Source organism: Carettochelys insculpta, chromosome 21, assembly GCF_033958435.1.
Source record: "Carettochelys insculpta isolate YL-2023 chromosome 21, ASM3395843v1, whole genome shotgun sequence".
Lineage (NCBI taxonomy): Eukaryota > Metazoa > Chordata > Testudines > Carettochelyidae > Carettochelys > Carettochelys insculpta.
The window spans coordinates 17,569,946-17,585,512 of NC_134157.1; the positions used below are offsets into that span (position 1 = coordinate 17,569,946).

Genomic DNA, 15,567 nt, shown 5'->3' on the forward strand with positions numbered 1-15,567 from the left:
GGGATACCCTCCTTTGCAAACAGCTGTGAACACTGCAAGCATAAAGCTCCACCCAAGTGTGGAGTATAATTATCATTAAGTTGTGACATGCTTTGCTGCCATGTGAAGGGAAGAGAGGCGATTTGATCGCAGCCTTCAGCTTCCTTAAGGGAGGCTCAAAAGAGAATGGAGAGAGGCTGTTCTCAGTTGTGATGGATGGCAGAACAAGGAGCAATGGTCTCAAGTTGCAGTAGGGAAGGTCTATGATGGATATTAGGGAAAATTGTTTCACCAGGAGGGTGGTGAAGCACTGGAATGCATTACCTAGAGAGGTGGTGGAATCTCCGTCCGTAGAGGTTTTTATGTTCCAGCATGACAAAGCCCTGGCTGGGATAATTTAGTTAGGATTGGTCCTTTTTTGGACAGAGGGCTGGACTCAATGATTTCCTGAGATCCCTTCCAGCCCTAGGATTCTATGATTCAAGTGGTATAATTGGAAGCAAAGAGCTGAGAGTGTTTTCTAGAATGGATGTGACAGTTACAGGCTCTGCAGTGACACAAAAGCTGGGTTCAGAGATACAAGGAGTCTCCATCTCTGCTTCATGACCCAATGTGATCTGCTTTGAGATCAAGAAGAAATTCCTCCCATTAGAACAATGCACAGTTGAGTTCTTTGTGGGCGACTTACTATATCATTCCAGAGAAAGCACAGCCAGAGATGAGATACATCTCTGGTGAGTTTCAGGTGCCCTTTGTACACGACTATGAATAAGTATTGTACTCCGGGAACTGAGCTCCCAAGAACAGTGTAAATCCTCGTGCATCAACTAAGCATCTTTTGCACAATAGCCAAACTAAGGGAAATATTCTAAGGTCAAAGGGAACTGAGTCTCAGCTTCCCTGGACTGTTTGGCTGGGCAGAGCTTGGTGTGTATGTTACACAGAGCACCCTCATGCAGTCAGCTCCTGTCTCTCCAGTCCCAGCCCTACTCCTGGTGCATTGTGCCATGGGCTGGTGATCTCACAGTTAAATGTATCTGAAGGCTGCAGTCTCTTCATCTGGTTTGATTTAGAGTGAAACTTCCTGGATAGGATGGCAGGACGGGTTTGTTTTTTCTGGCCCATGTCGCACTGCTCTTTCCAGCTCTACACCCACCCACCCACACATTCTCTCTCTCTCTCTCTCTTCCCGCACCCCAAGCCTCACTCCCTTTTGCTGCCTAGCTCCAGCCTTGAAACAGCACTGCTTATTTTGAAGCCCTTCTTGCAACACGACAATACAAATAAATAAAGACGCTCTCCATTATTAATGGGAATTATTTTAAAACATTCATCTGAAACGCTGCAGTATGTAGGTGGGGTGGGGTGGGGTGGGGTGGGGGCAGGGGGAGCCAAAGAAGCTGAGCAGTGAGCTCATGGAGCTGTTTGTGGGTGGTGGAGGGAAAAACTGGGACTGCAGAAGTGTCTCCTCTTGGAGCTGGGAATGGTTCAAAAAAGGGCAACAAAAATGATTAGGGGCCTGGAATGGCTGCCGTATAATGAGAGATTAATAAGACCGGGACTTCTCAGCTCGCAAAAGCGATGACTAAGGGAGGACAGACCAGATGTCTGTAAAATCATGGCTGGTGTGGAGAACGTAAATAAGGAAGTGTTATTTACGCCTTCCCATAACACATGGACTAGGGTCAGCAAATGAAATGGACAGGCAGGCGGTTTACAACGCAGTAAAGAAAGTATTTCTTAACACAGTGCACTGCCAGCCTGTGGAGCTCCTTGATGAAGGATGTTGTGAAGGTCAAGAATATAACAGGGTTCAAAAAAGAACTGGCTAAGTTCAAATGGCTGTTAGCCAGGATGGCCAGGGCGGGTGTGCTTAGCCTTTGCTAGAGGCTGGAAAGCTGGTGACAGGATGATTGCATGTTCTGATCCTTTCCTCTGGGGCTCTTGGCATTGGCCTGGAAGACAGGTTGTAGGACTAGATGTACCTTTGGTCTGACCCAGTGTGGCCCTTCTTGTGTGTCTGAAGGACACTTCTGCATCTGCGCCCCATGCCGTTGCTAACTCACGTGGCTGAAGTCCGCTAACTCAGACCAGGTCTACACTCCAGGGAAGAATAGGATTTAAGAGATGTAACTCCAGCTATGGGAATTGCATAGCTGGAGTCGACATATGGGAAACTGATTTATTGAGTTGGCTCCGCAGCGGGAGGTTGACAGGAAAGTCTCCCATCAACTTCTCTTACTCTTCATGACAGCGAGAAGTACTAGGGTGGACAGTGGAGGCCTGGTGGCTCAATTTAGCGTGGCCTGAATAGGTCTGCTCAATTGAGCCTTGGAAGATTGATGACAACCACATCAATCTTCCAGTACATGTAGATGTCCCCTCAGACAAACAGAAATTGTGTCTATATCCTACAGTTTGCCCTGGAGTCCAAATTCAAGACTTTCTGAGGAGCCACACTGCAGCTTCTGCAGCTAAAAGGGGTCTCCAGGCCTCTTCTCTGCATTCTGTATCCGTGGCACTTGGAATCTATTCCTCACCAGCTGGCTCATCTCTGCTTGTCACTAGATTCAGGGCAGGTAGGGCACAGCCTTCCCTAGAGCTGCCAGCCAGCCTTGGGGAGTGTCACACATCGAGGGTTTTGCTGGAAATCCCATGGCTGGGGAGCTTCTGAGAGCTATCTCCTTCAATGCGAGATCATGTGTGTCCTTCAGCGCCAAACCCCATTTCTCCCATCTTTAGTAAGACTTTTCCTGTGAGGCATCAAAGCCCTTGCACTCGCTGCTTGTCAGCAGTTTTCTCAGAGCACCATGAGTGCAACAGGAAGAGCTCGTCTATAGCCCAGGCTGAGAGAAAGAGCTCCTTGTAGCCTGTGGGTGAAGTAGAAGGCCTGCTCCCAAAATACCAGCCAAAGTGAAGAGGGAGTGGCTCACTCAGCCCAGGGAGAGGTGGAAGGACTGTGTTTTAACAAGTGTCCTGGCATTGTTCAGCCTGCCTGGGGGCTTGGCTGATGACCAGCTCCCTTCTGGAGAAGATGCTGCTCTCTTCCATTTGTTTCACCTCAGGCAGTGGGGCTGGCAGCCACCATGGGCCCTGGGAAGGGAAAGATGGAAGGGGGCCTGGCTCTGTGCCCCCAGAAGAGGTGGGGCCAAGGGTGCAAGGGGCAGAGCTGAGGGCAGTCAGCCCTGAATGCTGCCCAGACCACGGTGCTGGGCCCCCTCTCCCTCAGAGCCATGTGGAGCAGTGGAGCAACACAGCTGTGGCATTTCAAGGGGGGCCAGAGCTCCGGCCCCCAAAATGCTGGGCCTGGGGGCAACTGCCCCCTTTTCCCCCTCCCTTCAAAGGGCCTGACCCTGGATATATGCCCCTCAGCCCACAGTTCTGCTTTGCCAGCCTGTCTCAAAGGCTTAGAGCAGTGGCAGCAGTGTCCCTCTCTGGGAACATCTCAGACTTGTGGCGCTCCTGTCAGCTGTGAGTTGCTGTGTTACTGTATTGAAGGCATGCAGCCATGCTGAAGTCTGCCCAGTTTCAGGGAAGGAGCTCAGAATTGCTCAAGGTCACCCACCTCATCCCACAGGCTGGTTTTTGTCACACTTTCCTGTTTCCAAGGAGACCAGGCAGGCCAGGTGCTGAGCGGTGGTCTCCCTTGAACAGGTGACCTGACCCAACAGGTTTCTTTTCTCCTGCTACGGTGTAAGACTCCCACAAATGATACTGGGAACTGACTAAATGGCTTTACCCCAGCTGCTGCCAGATGCAAACCCAACGACCTAGACATCATCCAGAGGCAGTTTTCCCCTCAGTCCCTTTCACAATGGGCAATAACCACAGACTATTGAGAGTGTCATTATTTGCCTAGTTTGGCTGTCCCACAGGACAAATACCTGGTTAGTATCTTCTTGGTGTCTTGAGTCTATGGGGGTATTTAGCTCCATGCCTTCCAGTAACTGGGGAAAAGTCCTACCCAAAGGGCGAACTGTGCTTGGCTCGCCCCCCTCCATATGGGGCATATTCAGGGGAGCTCTCCCCACCATGCCACATGGTGTCCCTGTGTCCAATGGATAACGCCAGCTGAGTGTGAGGGGTGTAACCTTGTTCTCTGCTTCTCTCTTCCCCCTTCCCCACTCCTTTGCAGGTTTGCAAAACTCCTGCTTCGTCTCCCTGCCCTCCGGTCCATTGGGCTGAAATGCTTGGAGCACCTCTTCTTCTTCAAGCTCATAGGTGACACACCCATCGACACCTTCTTGATGGAGATGCTGGAGGCGCCCCACCAGATGACCTAGAGAACCTCGGCTGTCTCAGGCCCTTCACCCAGCAGCGGCCACAGAGGCCTCCTGCCACCTCTGCTCTTCCTCTGCCTCCTCCCTGCTCCCCAGTGCTGGAGGACCTCCCCCACCTGCCCATCCGCTCTTCTCTGCCTGACCCGGGGCCACACTCTTGGCGCCTCATCACGCTGACCGCTGCTCATTTGGTCACCGCCACATCAACGGCGCTGAGGACGGTTGTGTGATTTTTAGATGCAGAGAAGTGGGACGCGGCGGTCTGAAAGTAAACGACGTGCCCCTCCCCTGCTTCTTGCTGCCCTAGCACACCTGAGTTTGAACCCAAGCAACAGGCCATGCTTCTCGGTTCCCTACCTGCTCCTGCCAGTGTTGGGCATGGATCTGTGCGTGTGCCTGAGATGACTGGTTGGAAGCAGGTGGCACGGTTGACCCCATCTAGCAGCTGGGATTTGGAGGGGCAGAGGGAGTGGCTTCATCCTGCTGCCCTGCAGTTGGATATTTTCAGGGGATGGAGTTTCGGAAAGAGAAAAGAATATATATTTTTGGTTTCTAACTATTCATATATACTTCTGTCAAGGAGAGGGGCTCTGGAATGGCCCTTGCCAGATCCTGAACGAAGATGTTTGCAGAGCCTTCTCCTTTAAAAGCAGGGGATTGTGGGATTGATCGCTTGTCCCACCCCAACCGCCCCCGAAATAATGGCCTGAATGGAGAGATGACTGGTCGCACTGAGAGACTGAGCCCCCCTCTGTGTGTGGAGGGCAGGGTGGGTGGCAGAGACTTCAATGCCCTGCTTTTCGGCTGGAAAAGCCACAGCGTGACGTGAAATTTTTCCAAAGATGACTGTTCTCTCAGTGGCGGAGCTAGCCAATCACAACACCAACCTGCCGGATTGCACAAGTCTCTTGCAGTTGCTTTAAGGCTGCGGTGATGCCAATTCCCACTCCCCTTGCCAGGGTCTTGCTGGGATCCCTGCCTCTCCCTTAACACACTGCGTTCCCAATGAGCCCTAACACTATGAGCGTTTCCCATTACAGTGTCCAGGCACAGTGCTCAGCTAGGCTAAGCAAACTAACTGAGTTTAGTCAGATTGTTGGCTTTCTTCGAGCCTTTTGGGAAAACCAGTTAGGCTTGCAGTGGGGCGGACAGCGACCACAAGCTCGTAATGAGCGGAGCGGTGCGAATAACTCATTTTTCAGCTCACTTGCACGTGGATAGGGTCCAATTCATCACTCTTTCGCCTGATCGTTTACAGCAGTGTCAAATATCACTGCCCTCGTGATGATTTGGTAACACTGGTGCGAATTCCAGGCGGTGATAAATTGGGCCTTAGGTCAATACTTAACTGGTGGGATAGATTGGTTAAGTGAGGGCTAGGCCTGCCCCCAGAACTTTCTCCATCTTCTCGAATTACTGATCTGTGAGAGTTTTGTTTGGGGTTCCCCATACAGTTCAGGGAAGAGGGGGTGCAGCCTCTGTCTGGGTGGCCCAAAAGGCCAACAGGTATTAAATTGACCATCAAAATGTAGAGATTTGAAGGCAAATGCCCACCCCCTCCCTTCTCAAAACACCCCTTTGCTTTCTTTGTTGGAGTCTTACACCATTTTCATGAGTAATGAGTGGTGAGCATGTAGGGACACCTCCGTTTTGGAAGGACTGAGGTGGGAAAACTTTGCTGTGACTGGGGAGATATCAAAAGGACAGCTAGGAGCATGGAAGGAAGCACTTCCCTTTGCTGTATGTGTGGCTGATGTTGCAAGTTTTTGTGGTCATTCTGGGGGAAACTGTATCCTAAAAATCTGCTTTAGGTAGGAAACAAAAAAGATGCATTGACTAACTAGCCTGCTCTGTCAAAATCCCTGACCTGATGACAGCCAGGAGAATGGTGGGTTTTCAGGTACTTCCTAAACGTTTTGAAACACCAGCCCTGAGGAGCAATCACTTGCTGATCAGAGATAAAATGAGGTCTCATCTAGCCCATCCACTAGAAAGCAGCTTGTTCCCTATTGTCTATTCCTCAGAGTTCTGTCCAGTCCAGGTTGAAATGACCCAAACAACCAGGACTCCACCACTTCCCTTAGGCTATGTCTGCACTAGGCAAAGTAAGTCGACCGCAGATACACAATGCTCGCTACAGCAATTGTGTAGCTCGAACTGACGTACCTACGCTCGGCTTACTTGGCCATCCATAGTGAAGTTTGACAGGCGAGTTTTTCCCACCCATCTCGTGTGTCTCACGAGGAGTACGGGGACCGACTGCGACCCCCTCAGAGGTCGATTTCATGCATCCCTACCACATGTGCAATATTGAGCCCTGGAAGATTGACCCTGAGCAGGTCAATCTTCCGGGCTAGCATAGACATAGCTATAGAAAGGAGGCGATTTCACAGTCTGTTGGCTTTCACTCTTCTGAAGCTTTTTCCAGGTCTTCAGCTGTTGGCAGGTTGTCCAAGGCAGCAGGAGTCTCTTTAAAAAAAATAAAAGGTATGAGGAAGGTAGCTCAATTGCTCTGCTTTTGCAGACAGCTGCCTTCTCACTTAATCCCCATGCATTTGCCGAAACCCAGCTTGGCACAAATTCTAGGGATTTTTTCAGGGTTCTTAGGGCGCAGTGAATCAGCGCCAGGGGTAAGTGTCACCTGAGGCCAAGCTAGAAAACAAAGTGAAAGGAAAAGCCAAAGAAACAATGAAGGCCCTTGCTGATATTTCAGCAGAAAGTAGCTGTTCTTAACATATGAAAGAAGCATTTGGGCCAAGCCAAGAATGAAATGCCTGTGGTTGGCTCTCTACCAGGGACTCCCCTGCTACTTTTTATTTGGTTTGTGATTTAAATGACAAATTATTAGATTCCTAAACCTTTTCTCCTCCTCCGTTGGTTGCAGCTGGCCTTTTACATAGTTGCTTTGTGTCTCAGTCAAGTGTGATCAAGCCAATCCCACCCTGGGCTATCACCTATGTTCATTAAGAGGCAGGGTTGTTATTCAGTCTGGGTTGCTATTCAGTCTGCCCTGCCTCCCCCTTACAGCTGGTGCCCGCTTTCCAAGCACACTGGCAGCTCAAATCCGTCAGCTAATAAGGCTGTCTTCCAGTTAAACAGGGATTTCAGGTCATAACCACCCCCCAGGCCTGCCTGAAGTGTCAAATCCGCAGAGGCGAGGAACGTGTTTTGGCTGAGTGTCTTTGGCAGCCTGTGTGCTGCTGAAAATATTATTAAACAGCTTCGCCCTGGAAGAATTTGCCAAGAAAACAAGGCAAGAGAACTTGGTTATTTAGCGGGTGCCAACGTGCAGCTTCATGGTCTACATGTTTCCATCAGAGCAGGAGAGCAGTCAGCAGGGGATTGTGTGTACCTGGAGACATCCCACCAGACTGGTACGTGGACCTGCGTCCCAGTGCAGCCTGGCTATTTTTAACTAGCATTTGGACCCTCGTCCCTATAATTGCCCCCAAACCTCAGGTGTTCAAAAATTTTAGAAGGAATTTTAGCGGAATCTAAGGCCAGGTCTACATTAGGGGACTATGTTGATTTCAGATACACAGATCAACTTACCTGACCGTCTTCACTGAGGAAGGTTGTCGGAAGCGTTTCTCCCATCAAACTTCCCTTACTCCTTACAATACCAAGGAGTACAGGGGTCAACAGCTGATCCCAGACACATTGATTTTGCGCATCTCTACCAGATGCACATAATCGAACTCCAGAAAATCAACCCTGAGAAGGTAGACAAGCCCTAAGAAACCTAGAATATGTGTTAGGTCCACCTAGAGCTTGCTTGCCAGAGAGTATCCTAAGTTCTTTGAACCTAGTCCTGTAATAAACCTTTTCTCTTGTTTATCTCCTTTGGGTGGAACCACTTCTGTTTTTTAATTTGACTGGCTGCTTGAAAAGAACTGTATTAGGGCGAGGGATTCTGAGCTGCTGTTTGTTTTTCTAGGCTTCAAGTTTGAGCTTCCAGCCAGCTCCTCACCAGCCATCGGAATGGAGCTAGGAGCTGGGTTAGGCCAGAGGTGGACTTGTGTGTTAGTTTTTCTGGGCTTCCTGGAGACAGGAGGTCAGAGCTGTGATCACATCGCACCTGCCCTAATGGTGGACCACGTCTAAGGCTCTGCCTACACTAGGCAAAGGAAGTCGACCACAGGTAATTCTAGCTACAATTGCCAAGCTAAAATCAATGTGTTTATGCTTGGCTGACTTGGCTGTCTATACTGGGGAAGGTCAATGGGAGAGTTGACCTCTCTTCTTCCTCATGTCTTGCGAGGAGTACAGGGGTCGACTGCGACCACTTGAGAGTTTGATTTTGCAGGGCCATGTGAAACGCATGAAATCGAACCCTGGAAGATTGACCCTGAGCTGGTCAATCTTCTGGGGTACTGTAGACATTAGCCTGAGTCTCAGCTGTTTCCCCAGCCCTTCGATAAACACTCTGGTATCCTAAAGCAATAGCGTCAAACACTGCAGCACCAGTATTAGAAATCTGAGCATCCCTGCAGAATCCTGGAGAGTAAGGAAGAAGTGTCGCCCAGCAGTTACAGCAAATGATCTGGCAGTCAGGACTCCTGCCAGACTCTTGCTGTGTAACTGTGGGATCTCTACTGTGCCTCGGTTTCCCTTTCTTTAAAATGGAAATAATGAGTCCCAAGCAGGAGGCTGGAGGCTCAAGTAACGTTTCTAAGCAATCTCACTGCAGGTGGTTCTGCTGAAATGAACAGTGCTGTTTAATTCTTAGGGCTGTTCCAGCAGAGGTAGAGACAGACCCTGATATGCTGCAGGTCGGCAGGGCTGCATTGGCATCACCGGGGGTATGGGGATTTGCATCGGCTGAGGATCCGTCCACAGGGAGTCATGGCAGCATTTGTAGGAGTGTATTTTACCCTGAAAAACACAAACAATCCAGGACCTGCAAGAGACAGTTACCAAAATCACTCCCCAACCCAGGTGCTCCCATCTTTCTTTGTTCCCCAGCTGGAGTGACCCAGAAGCCCCGGTGGGCTCTGTGTCTTCTGGAGCAGCAGCCTTAAAGTGACTTGCTTTTGCATGGATTTAATTGATTCCTTCATTTGTATCTTTCTTCACATCAAGTTCCCCCCGTTCCTCATTTATAATTATTATAACTATAATACATGCTTGTTTGAAGAGGTGATACATGGGTAAAAAGAGAAGGCACATTATTCACTAGAGAGCTAGGACTTTTACTTAACCAGATGCTAGTATTCTCGCTAAATCTGGTTCGATTAAGGTGATTTATTTTTAAAGTCTTGGTTGTTTTGTTTTTTTTTAAGTTTTTGGTGGGACAATCTTTAATTTTCTAAAGATAGCATACACATCAGCTCTTCAGCCACCCACCCGGTGTGCTGGACGTTCCTCGCTGCCTTGTCTGTTTCCACTGAATCATAGAGCTTAAATAAATGTACAGTTTGGGACGTTTCCTCAAGAGGCCATTACACCTTCCCTCCTTCTCCCTTGTGTTCCCCAACCGATAACTCCCATGTAAAACCTTCACCACGAAGCTATTTGAGTGAAAGGCCTTGGAAACGTACAAAGTAACTGGCCCCACAGTTTCTGACAGCCTACCTAATCTCTGCACTTTCAACCTTCAGACAGTGGTTTCAGTTCAAATCTGCATCACATCCATTGAAGGGGAATGTTCCAGCCTAAACCCAAAGAAGTCTGCAGCGGGAGGGGGGAAGTAATACATCAGGTTGGTTTTGTCTCAAAGGCCCAGGACTGGAAAAGCAAATTGGCTGAACCCCTAGTTCCTGGAGTTCTCCAGTGAACTGTAAGATCTGGTATCTGAGTCATAGGTTTCTTTGAAAGAGACGACCTCCCACTTTCCTAACTGAAGAATATATTCGGTCACTGCCCTTTGACTCTTTGCCTGCTCAGCCCCTTGTAACCCATGGGGGTGTAAGTAGCATACACCCCCGTGGCAAAGCTGTTGCGGCCTTCTGCCTTGTCCTGCATCCCCTTCAGCGATTGCTATTTTCCCAAAGGGCTAGTGGAATTGAAATATTTGTAATCAGCAAACGAACATAGGCTGTTTTTTGATCCATCAGAGCAGGACCAAAGAAACCGCCCCTCCCTACCACTCACCCAGTCAACGTCCTGGCACTCTTTGAGGACAATCCTAAATGTTGGTGGTTGAAGTAGAATTACATGACCTTGTAGCCAGCCCCTGCAGTGGCTAAACAGCTGATGCTGTCCCCATCAGTGAGCAGCGTGCATGATTTATTTTAAGTTGATACATATGTGCGTGTGTATACATGTATGTACTGTAGATATATACACTGTATAAATATCCTCACTCACATATACATATATTATATCCGTAGCAATTACAAATTTCTGTGGTTTTCTTTAAGTTGATTCTTTTTCTTCTTGTTTTTTTCCTCGTACATTTTTGCTTCATATAAGTGAGTACATTGTATCAGAATCCCTTCTACATTGGCTTGCTCTGAGTCCGGACCTTTATAACTCAAGACAAAGGAAATGCATCTATTTTAAGATGCCTTTTTTTTTTTTTTAGAAGCAAGTGTTTTCACTAAAATAGCTTTAGCAATTCCCAACACTTAGCAACAGATGCCTTAGCTATGGGTTGCATAGCTAAAAGAAAAGAACATTTAGAAAGAATTACAAAAATAAAAAAAGAAATAAAAAATAAAAGATAAGGAGAATATCTAAAGCATCAATAAAGTTAAAAAAATCTATTTTTGTACAAATGTAATTTTATCCCTTACGTATCTTGGATTTATTTGATTGTTTCATTTCTGCTTCTCTAGAGATTGTTGTAAACTCGTTCTCTCTCTATAGATGTTCCACCACAGGGACCGAAACCTGAATGAGCGGGAGAAAAAAAATTGACAATGTTTGAAAGGCTTTCTATGAAATCTTGGAAATACTTTTTTTAAATGAACTTTTTGTTCTTTCCCCCCAGCTTCTGGAAAAAATGTTTTTTGGTCTTGTCATGTTTAACTGTGAAATCACTACCGTATATTATTATTGTTCTCTCTCTCTCTCTCTCTCTGTCTCTCACACACATACACACACACACACACACACACACACAATATTACTGGAAACACCAGTATTTCAATGAACAATTGTATTAGAATTGTAAAAAAAAAAAGAAAAGAAAAGAAAAGAAAAAAAGAAAAATGGAGAAAATATATGAGCGTTTTAAAATATAATCCAGTTTAAGCCCTCTTTTGTTCTGAACGGGTGTTTTTTGGTTTACTCTTTAAAGACCTGTCCCAGCCACATCAAAATCCAACTAAACAGTGTCTCATCAACTTCCCTGGATTTTGGTTTGTGTCCTACACCAGTACTTCAATGGAATCATTGCCAAACTTCTTGCTTTCTTGCTTGTGCTTGTAATGAACCAGCGTGTACAGCTCCACCCTGTGGCCACCTTTAGTCTTGCTTAAATTTCTTCATTTGGCTTTTTCTTTTCCCTGCCTGGGCCACCAGAGCTACTTGATGTCGGAAGATGCGAGACTGAGGTCTCAAAGCCTTCTTAGGTTAATGTTACTGTTGGGTTTACATGTGATCTTGCTACAGCTGGACAAAGAACAGAAGTTCAGTCAAATAGCCAGCCACTGTTAGTAGAGAGCAGGAGTTTCTCTATCTTTTCTAATCATGAGTGGAATAAATTTTGTTATGTGTGCTGGAGGATGTGAATGTTCACCACCAGGAGAAACACATGCTACCTTCTGTGGGTGCTGTGCTAATCAGCTGGGCAGCTCCTGACTCTTTCCTGGGCAGCCGCCCTAGTGCTCAGCTTACAGGGAACACTGGCTGAGAGCCGTACTCCTGTTAGAGAACCACAGACTTCTCCACTCCTGCTGTCTGTAAAGCTGGTCCTTACCTCTCAGGCCATGTGCTCCAGAATACACAGCCTGTATTGGTGTGACGCTCTGCAATGCAGGATCACAAGTGGCCTGAAACCTTTCCAGTGGATGTGCTGAACCACCTGTAGAACCAGAGAAAGCCCTTGATTCAGAGCAGACATGTGGCTGCTCTCAAAGATGAACTGGACACTAGCAGCTGGGACAAAACATTGCCTCTGCTGCAGACAAATCACCCGTTAACACCTTCCAGGTGTTGCTTAGATAATTTACTAGAAATGCAGTGCTGGTACAATTCTCTCTGCTTAGCACAGGGCAGTCTAGGGAACACTGCAGCTATTTGGGTATTGTTAAGGCAGGCTATTGGAAAGCTGTTGAGGCTGATCACTGGTGATTAGAAGGAATGGGGGCTCCTGTAAAACCCCAGTGCTGATGCAAAGAGCTGTAGGTACACAGTGGAAGAGGCCAAATGCCTGAGCCAGAGTCCATTCAGTTTTTCACCTTGTATGGCCTGTGGTCAGACGCATGGAGTCTTTTCACAGATGCCAAGAAGGCTTTGGGTCAGGCCCTGCATGGACCATTGATATGGTTGGGTCTGAGCCTGGGAACTAAAATTAGCCCTTGGCTTTTCTGTTGTGGAGCGTGTTGCGTTGTGCCACTCCCAGCGTGCTCTGGTGCTTGTGATCAATCGATACAGAGATGAGCAAGGTTGCCTTTTTGGTGGCATGTTCCACTATTGAACATCAGTACCTGACATAAACTAATACCGCAGGCCAGTGACTGCAGTTAATACAGGCCCTTTGGGGTTGGGCTAAGTGTTCAACCCAGCGAGGAGAGAAGGAGCACCAGGGTCACGATCCTTTTGTCATGCTTGTCACTGGCACCGTGACAACATATTGGCACTCTGTCCCGAGTGTTGGCATTAAGGTGCCAGGTGACTGTGGTATTTCAAACCCACCTGCCCTGCTGGTGTCCAATTTGTGCCTCTCAACTGGGAGCATTGCTGTGTAAGGAACAGCTGCTAGTCATACTTTGGGGTTTGCCACAAACAAGTGATTTTTTTTCCCCCCTTTGTCTTACAGCGGCAGTAAACGTCCTTGGATTGCTACAAAACAAACCAGGGAGGGCTTAAATTAATTGAGTGTTGATCTGTGTCGTTACAACATTTCTGTTATTTAGAATTAAAAAAGCACTTACACGTTGTTTGAAAAGAGGGGTGGGCGGGCAAGTTTTACCTGAAACACCACATATTTACCAAATCGCTGCATTTCTCTGCCTGCTAGTGCAAGCCTTTAGGAAAATACACTGCTATAATATTCCCTAGTACTACAACACTGTGGTACTGCAGAGTTTGAGGCTGTTGTTGCATAGTACAGTTTGAACCTCTCTAATCTGGAACTCTCATCTGGCAACATCCGTAATCCAGCATGATTTTAGTTAGCTGGACGACCATTTATCATGGGTGTAGCCAAGTTTCCTGCGGTCACAGTTTGTTTACAGCCAACAGTCATGACTCTGTATTCTGTTCTGTTGTTTAGCTCTAATTTACACTGAAATGTCTAAGCAGTGGAAGTGTTGGTAATATGCTAGACAGTATTGACCTCCCATTGTCCGGCACCAGTCAGGTCCCAAAGGTGCTGGATGAGAGAGGGGCAACCTGTACCATAGTAATGATTCTTTAGTATGTCACACTGCAACAGGATTAAATGTTAAAGATGGGCCCCACGGGGCTTTGGATCTGACTCTGAGCTCGTACAAGTTTGTTAATTTCAGTGATTCATGCCCACGTAACAAAGATCAGGATCAAGCCTGTTACTAGGCTTAAGCTAGTAGTTTGAAGATCTCAGGGTTAAGGACTGGGTCGTGGTTCAGGTTTGACAGCCACCAAAATGGTGTGAGCTGTTCTTGTGAAGCGTCTTGAAGTTGTGGGATTCTGGAGCAATCAGCTGATTTGGGCCCTTGTGAGCAGGGGGCTTCAGGAGGGAGCAGCTGGCTGGTGGAGATGTAAGCCAGCTCGCACTGTTCCCCTGGAGCGACTGGCTGCATCCAAGCCAGCATCTGAAAACAGATCCCATTCACCTTTGAATCCTTGCCAGATCCATCATGTTCAAAGGGGAGTATCTGGAACTGAGCTTCAGGTTTTGCCCCATTTCTAAGGGCAATTTAAAACAAAATGGAGATGTGGTTTTACAATGAGGTTAGATTTTTATATGCTAATGGGGAAAAGGAGCTGTCATACGCTCTTAAACACAAAGAGCCCATTCTGGTCTCGGCATAGGGCAGAAATCCACCCCCCCACCACACACACACACAAAGTCAGTGTCTCAGCTGCACACCATGCTGTTTAAACTGACACATTTCATTGCTTCTGTGGCAGAGGCTCGTTATTTGTCTTGTTAACTTACCGGCAGCTGTTTGTGTTTGGAGAATAAATATTTACCTCTCTTTCCTGTTTTTTTTTTTGGTTCTCCCAGGGTGGAGCTAAGTGGCTAGGACTAAGGGCAATATTTAATTTGAGCTGCTTTCTCTTTAACCAAGAACTCGCGGTTGCTGTAGTGATTGGTCAGTAGTCTGATTTAAACTTGTTGGCTGGGTTTAAAAGTACATTTATTTTTAAAGTACATTCTGCTTATATGTTTAAAAAACAAAGTAAAAATGAGACTTTCCTTTCCTCTTCCTTGTTTTTCACTCGTCACAGTTTTCTTGGTGATCAACATGATGTTTGTGGCAATGTCACTAGTGAAGCTTCTTTGTTTTTTCCATCCCCTCCTCTCCTTTTTTTTCTCCTGTCTCATGGCCTTAGCACACAAACAGAGTAAGAGGTTCGGAGCTCAGAAAGCTCAATGGGATTTCTCTGGCATATGAAGAGATCAAAATGCCTGTTTTGAACATCTCTTGATTTGTTGGTACAAGATGATTGTTGTTTAATGGAATAAAATCTGTTCCATGCAATCAATGCTTTGGGGCATTTATTCTGTCTGAGTTTTGGGTACCAGAAATCAAGGCATTGAGTGTACAAAAATGATCCATTTTTTTTCTTTAAGATCCTGTTAGCCTGTGGTATGGGTAAGAAACTGGTACATGGAGGCTATCCTGTCTGGTTCTGAGCTCTGAGTAGTGAAATCCATCCACATAGAGTGTTGCCAGCTCTCACAATTTTATTACCAGTCTCAAAGTAGCTGGTGATTTTTCTTAAAGCCCCAGCTCCTGGAGGCATGTGATAAAGAGCATACCTCACTTTCATTTAAAAAAAATCAGGATTTTAAAGCAGTCTCATGACATTTTGGGTCCTAAGTCCTGATGTCTGACTGTGTGGGGCTGGCTGTGCTGATTTGGATCAGTATCCGGATGGTCGGTGTGGCTCCCACATCGGATGAGAACAGCTAAGAAATACCGTAGAAACAGGTATTATCAATGTAGTTCAGTACTTGCCACACTGAAAAGCAGGAGCCTGGGGAAAGGAG

General features: G+C 47.1%; 1 protein-coding gene across 3 annotated transcripts in view; it reads left to right on the forward strand.

The window, feature by feature from the left end:
- The window catches only part of RXRA (retinoid X receptor alpha), a 258,576-nt gene extending 243,552 nt beyond the window's left edge, over window positions 1-15,024 (forward strand). Inside the window, exons 11-13 of one of the 3 annotated variants that reach the window (XM_075015044.1) lie at window positions 4,115-4,200; window positions 8,197-8,400; window positions 11,070-15,024. In XM_075015044.1, coding sequence (XP_074871145.1) covers window positions 4,115-4,200; window positions 8,197-8,363 — 253 coding nt within the window. In that variant the 3' untranslated portion in view covers window positions 8,364-8,400; window positions 11,070-15,024. Of the gene's footprint in view, window positions 1-4,114; window positions 8,401-11,069 lie in introns of those variants that run through there. The other 2 variants (XR_012648308.1, XM_075015045.1) reach the window with 2 other exon arrangements.
- Window positions 15,025-15,567: the final 543 nt, after the last annotated feature.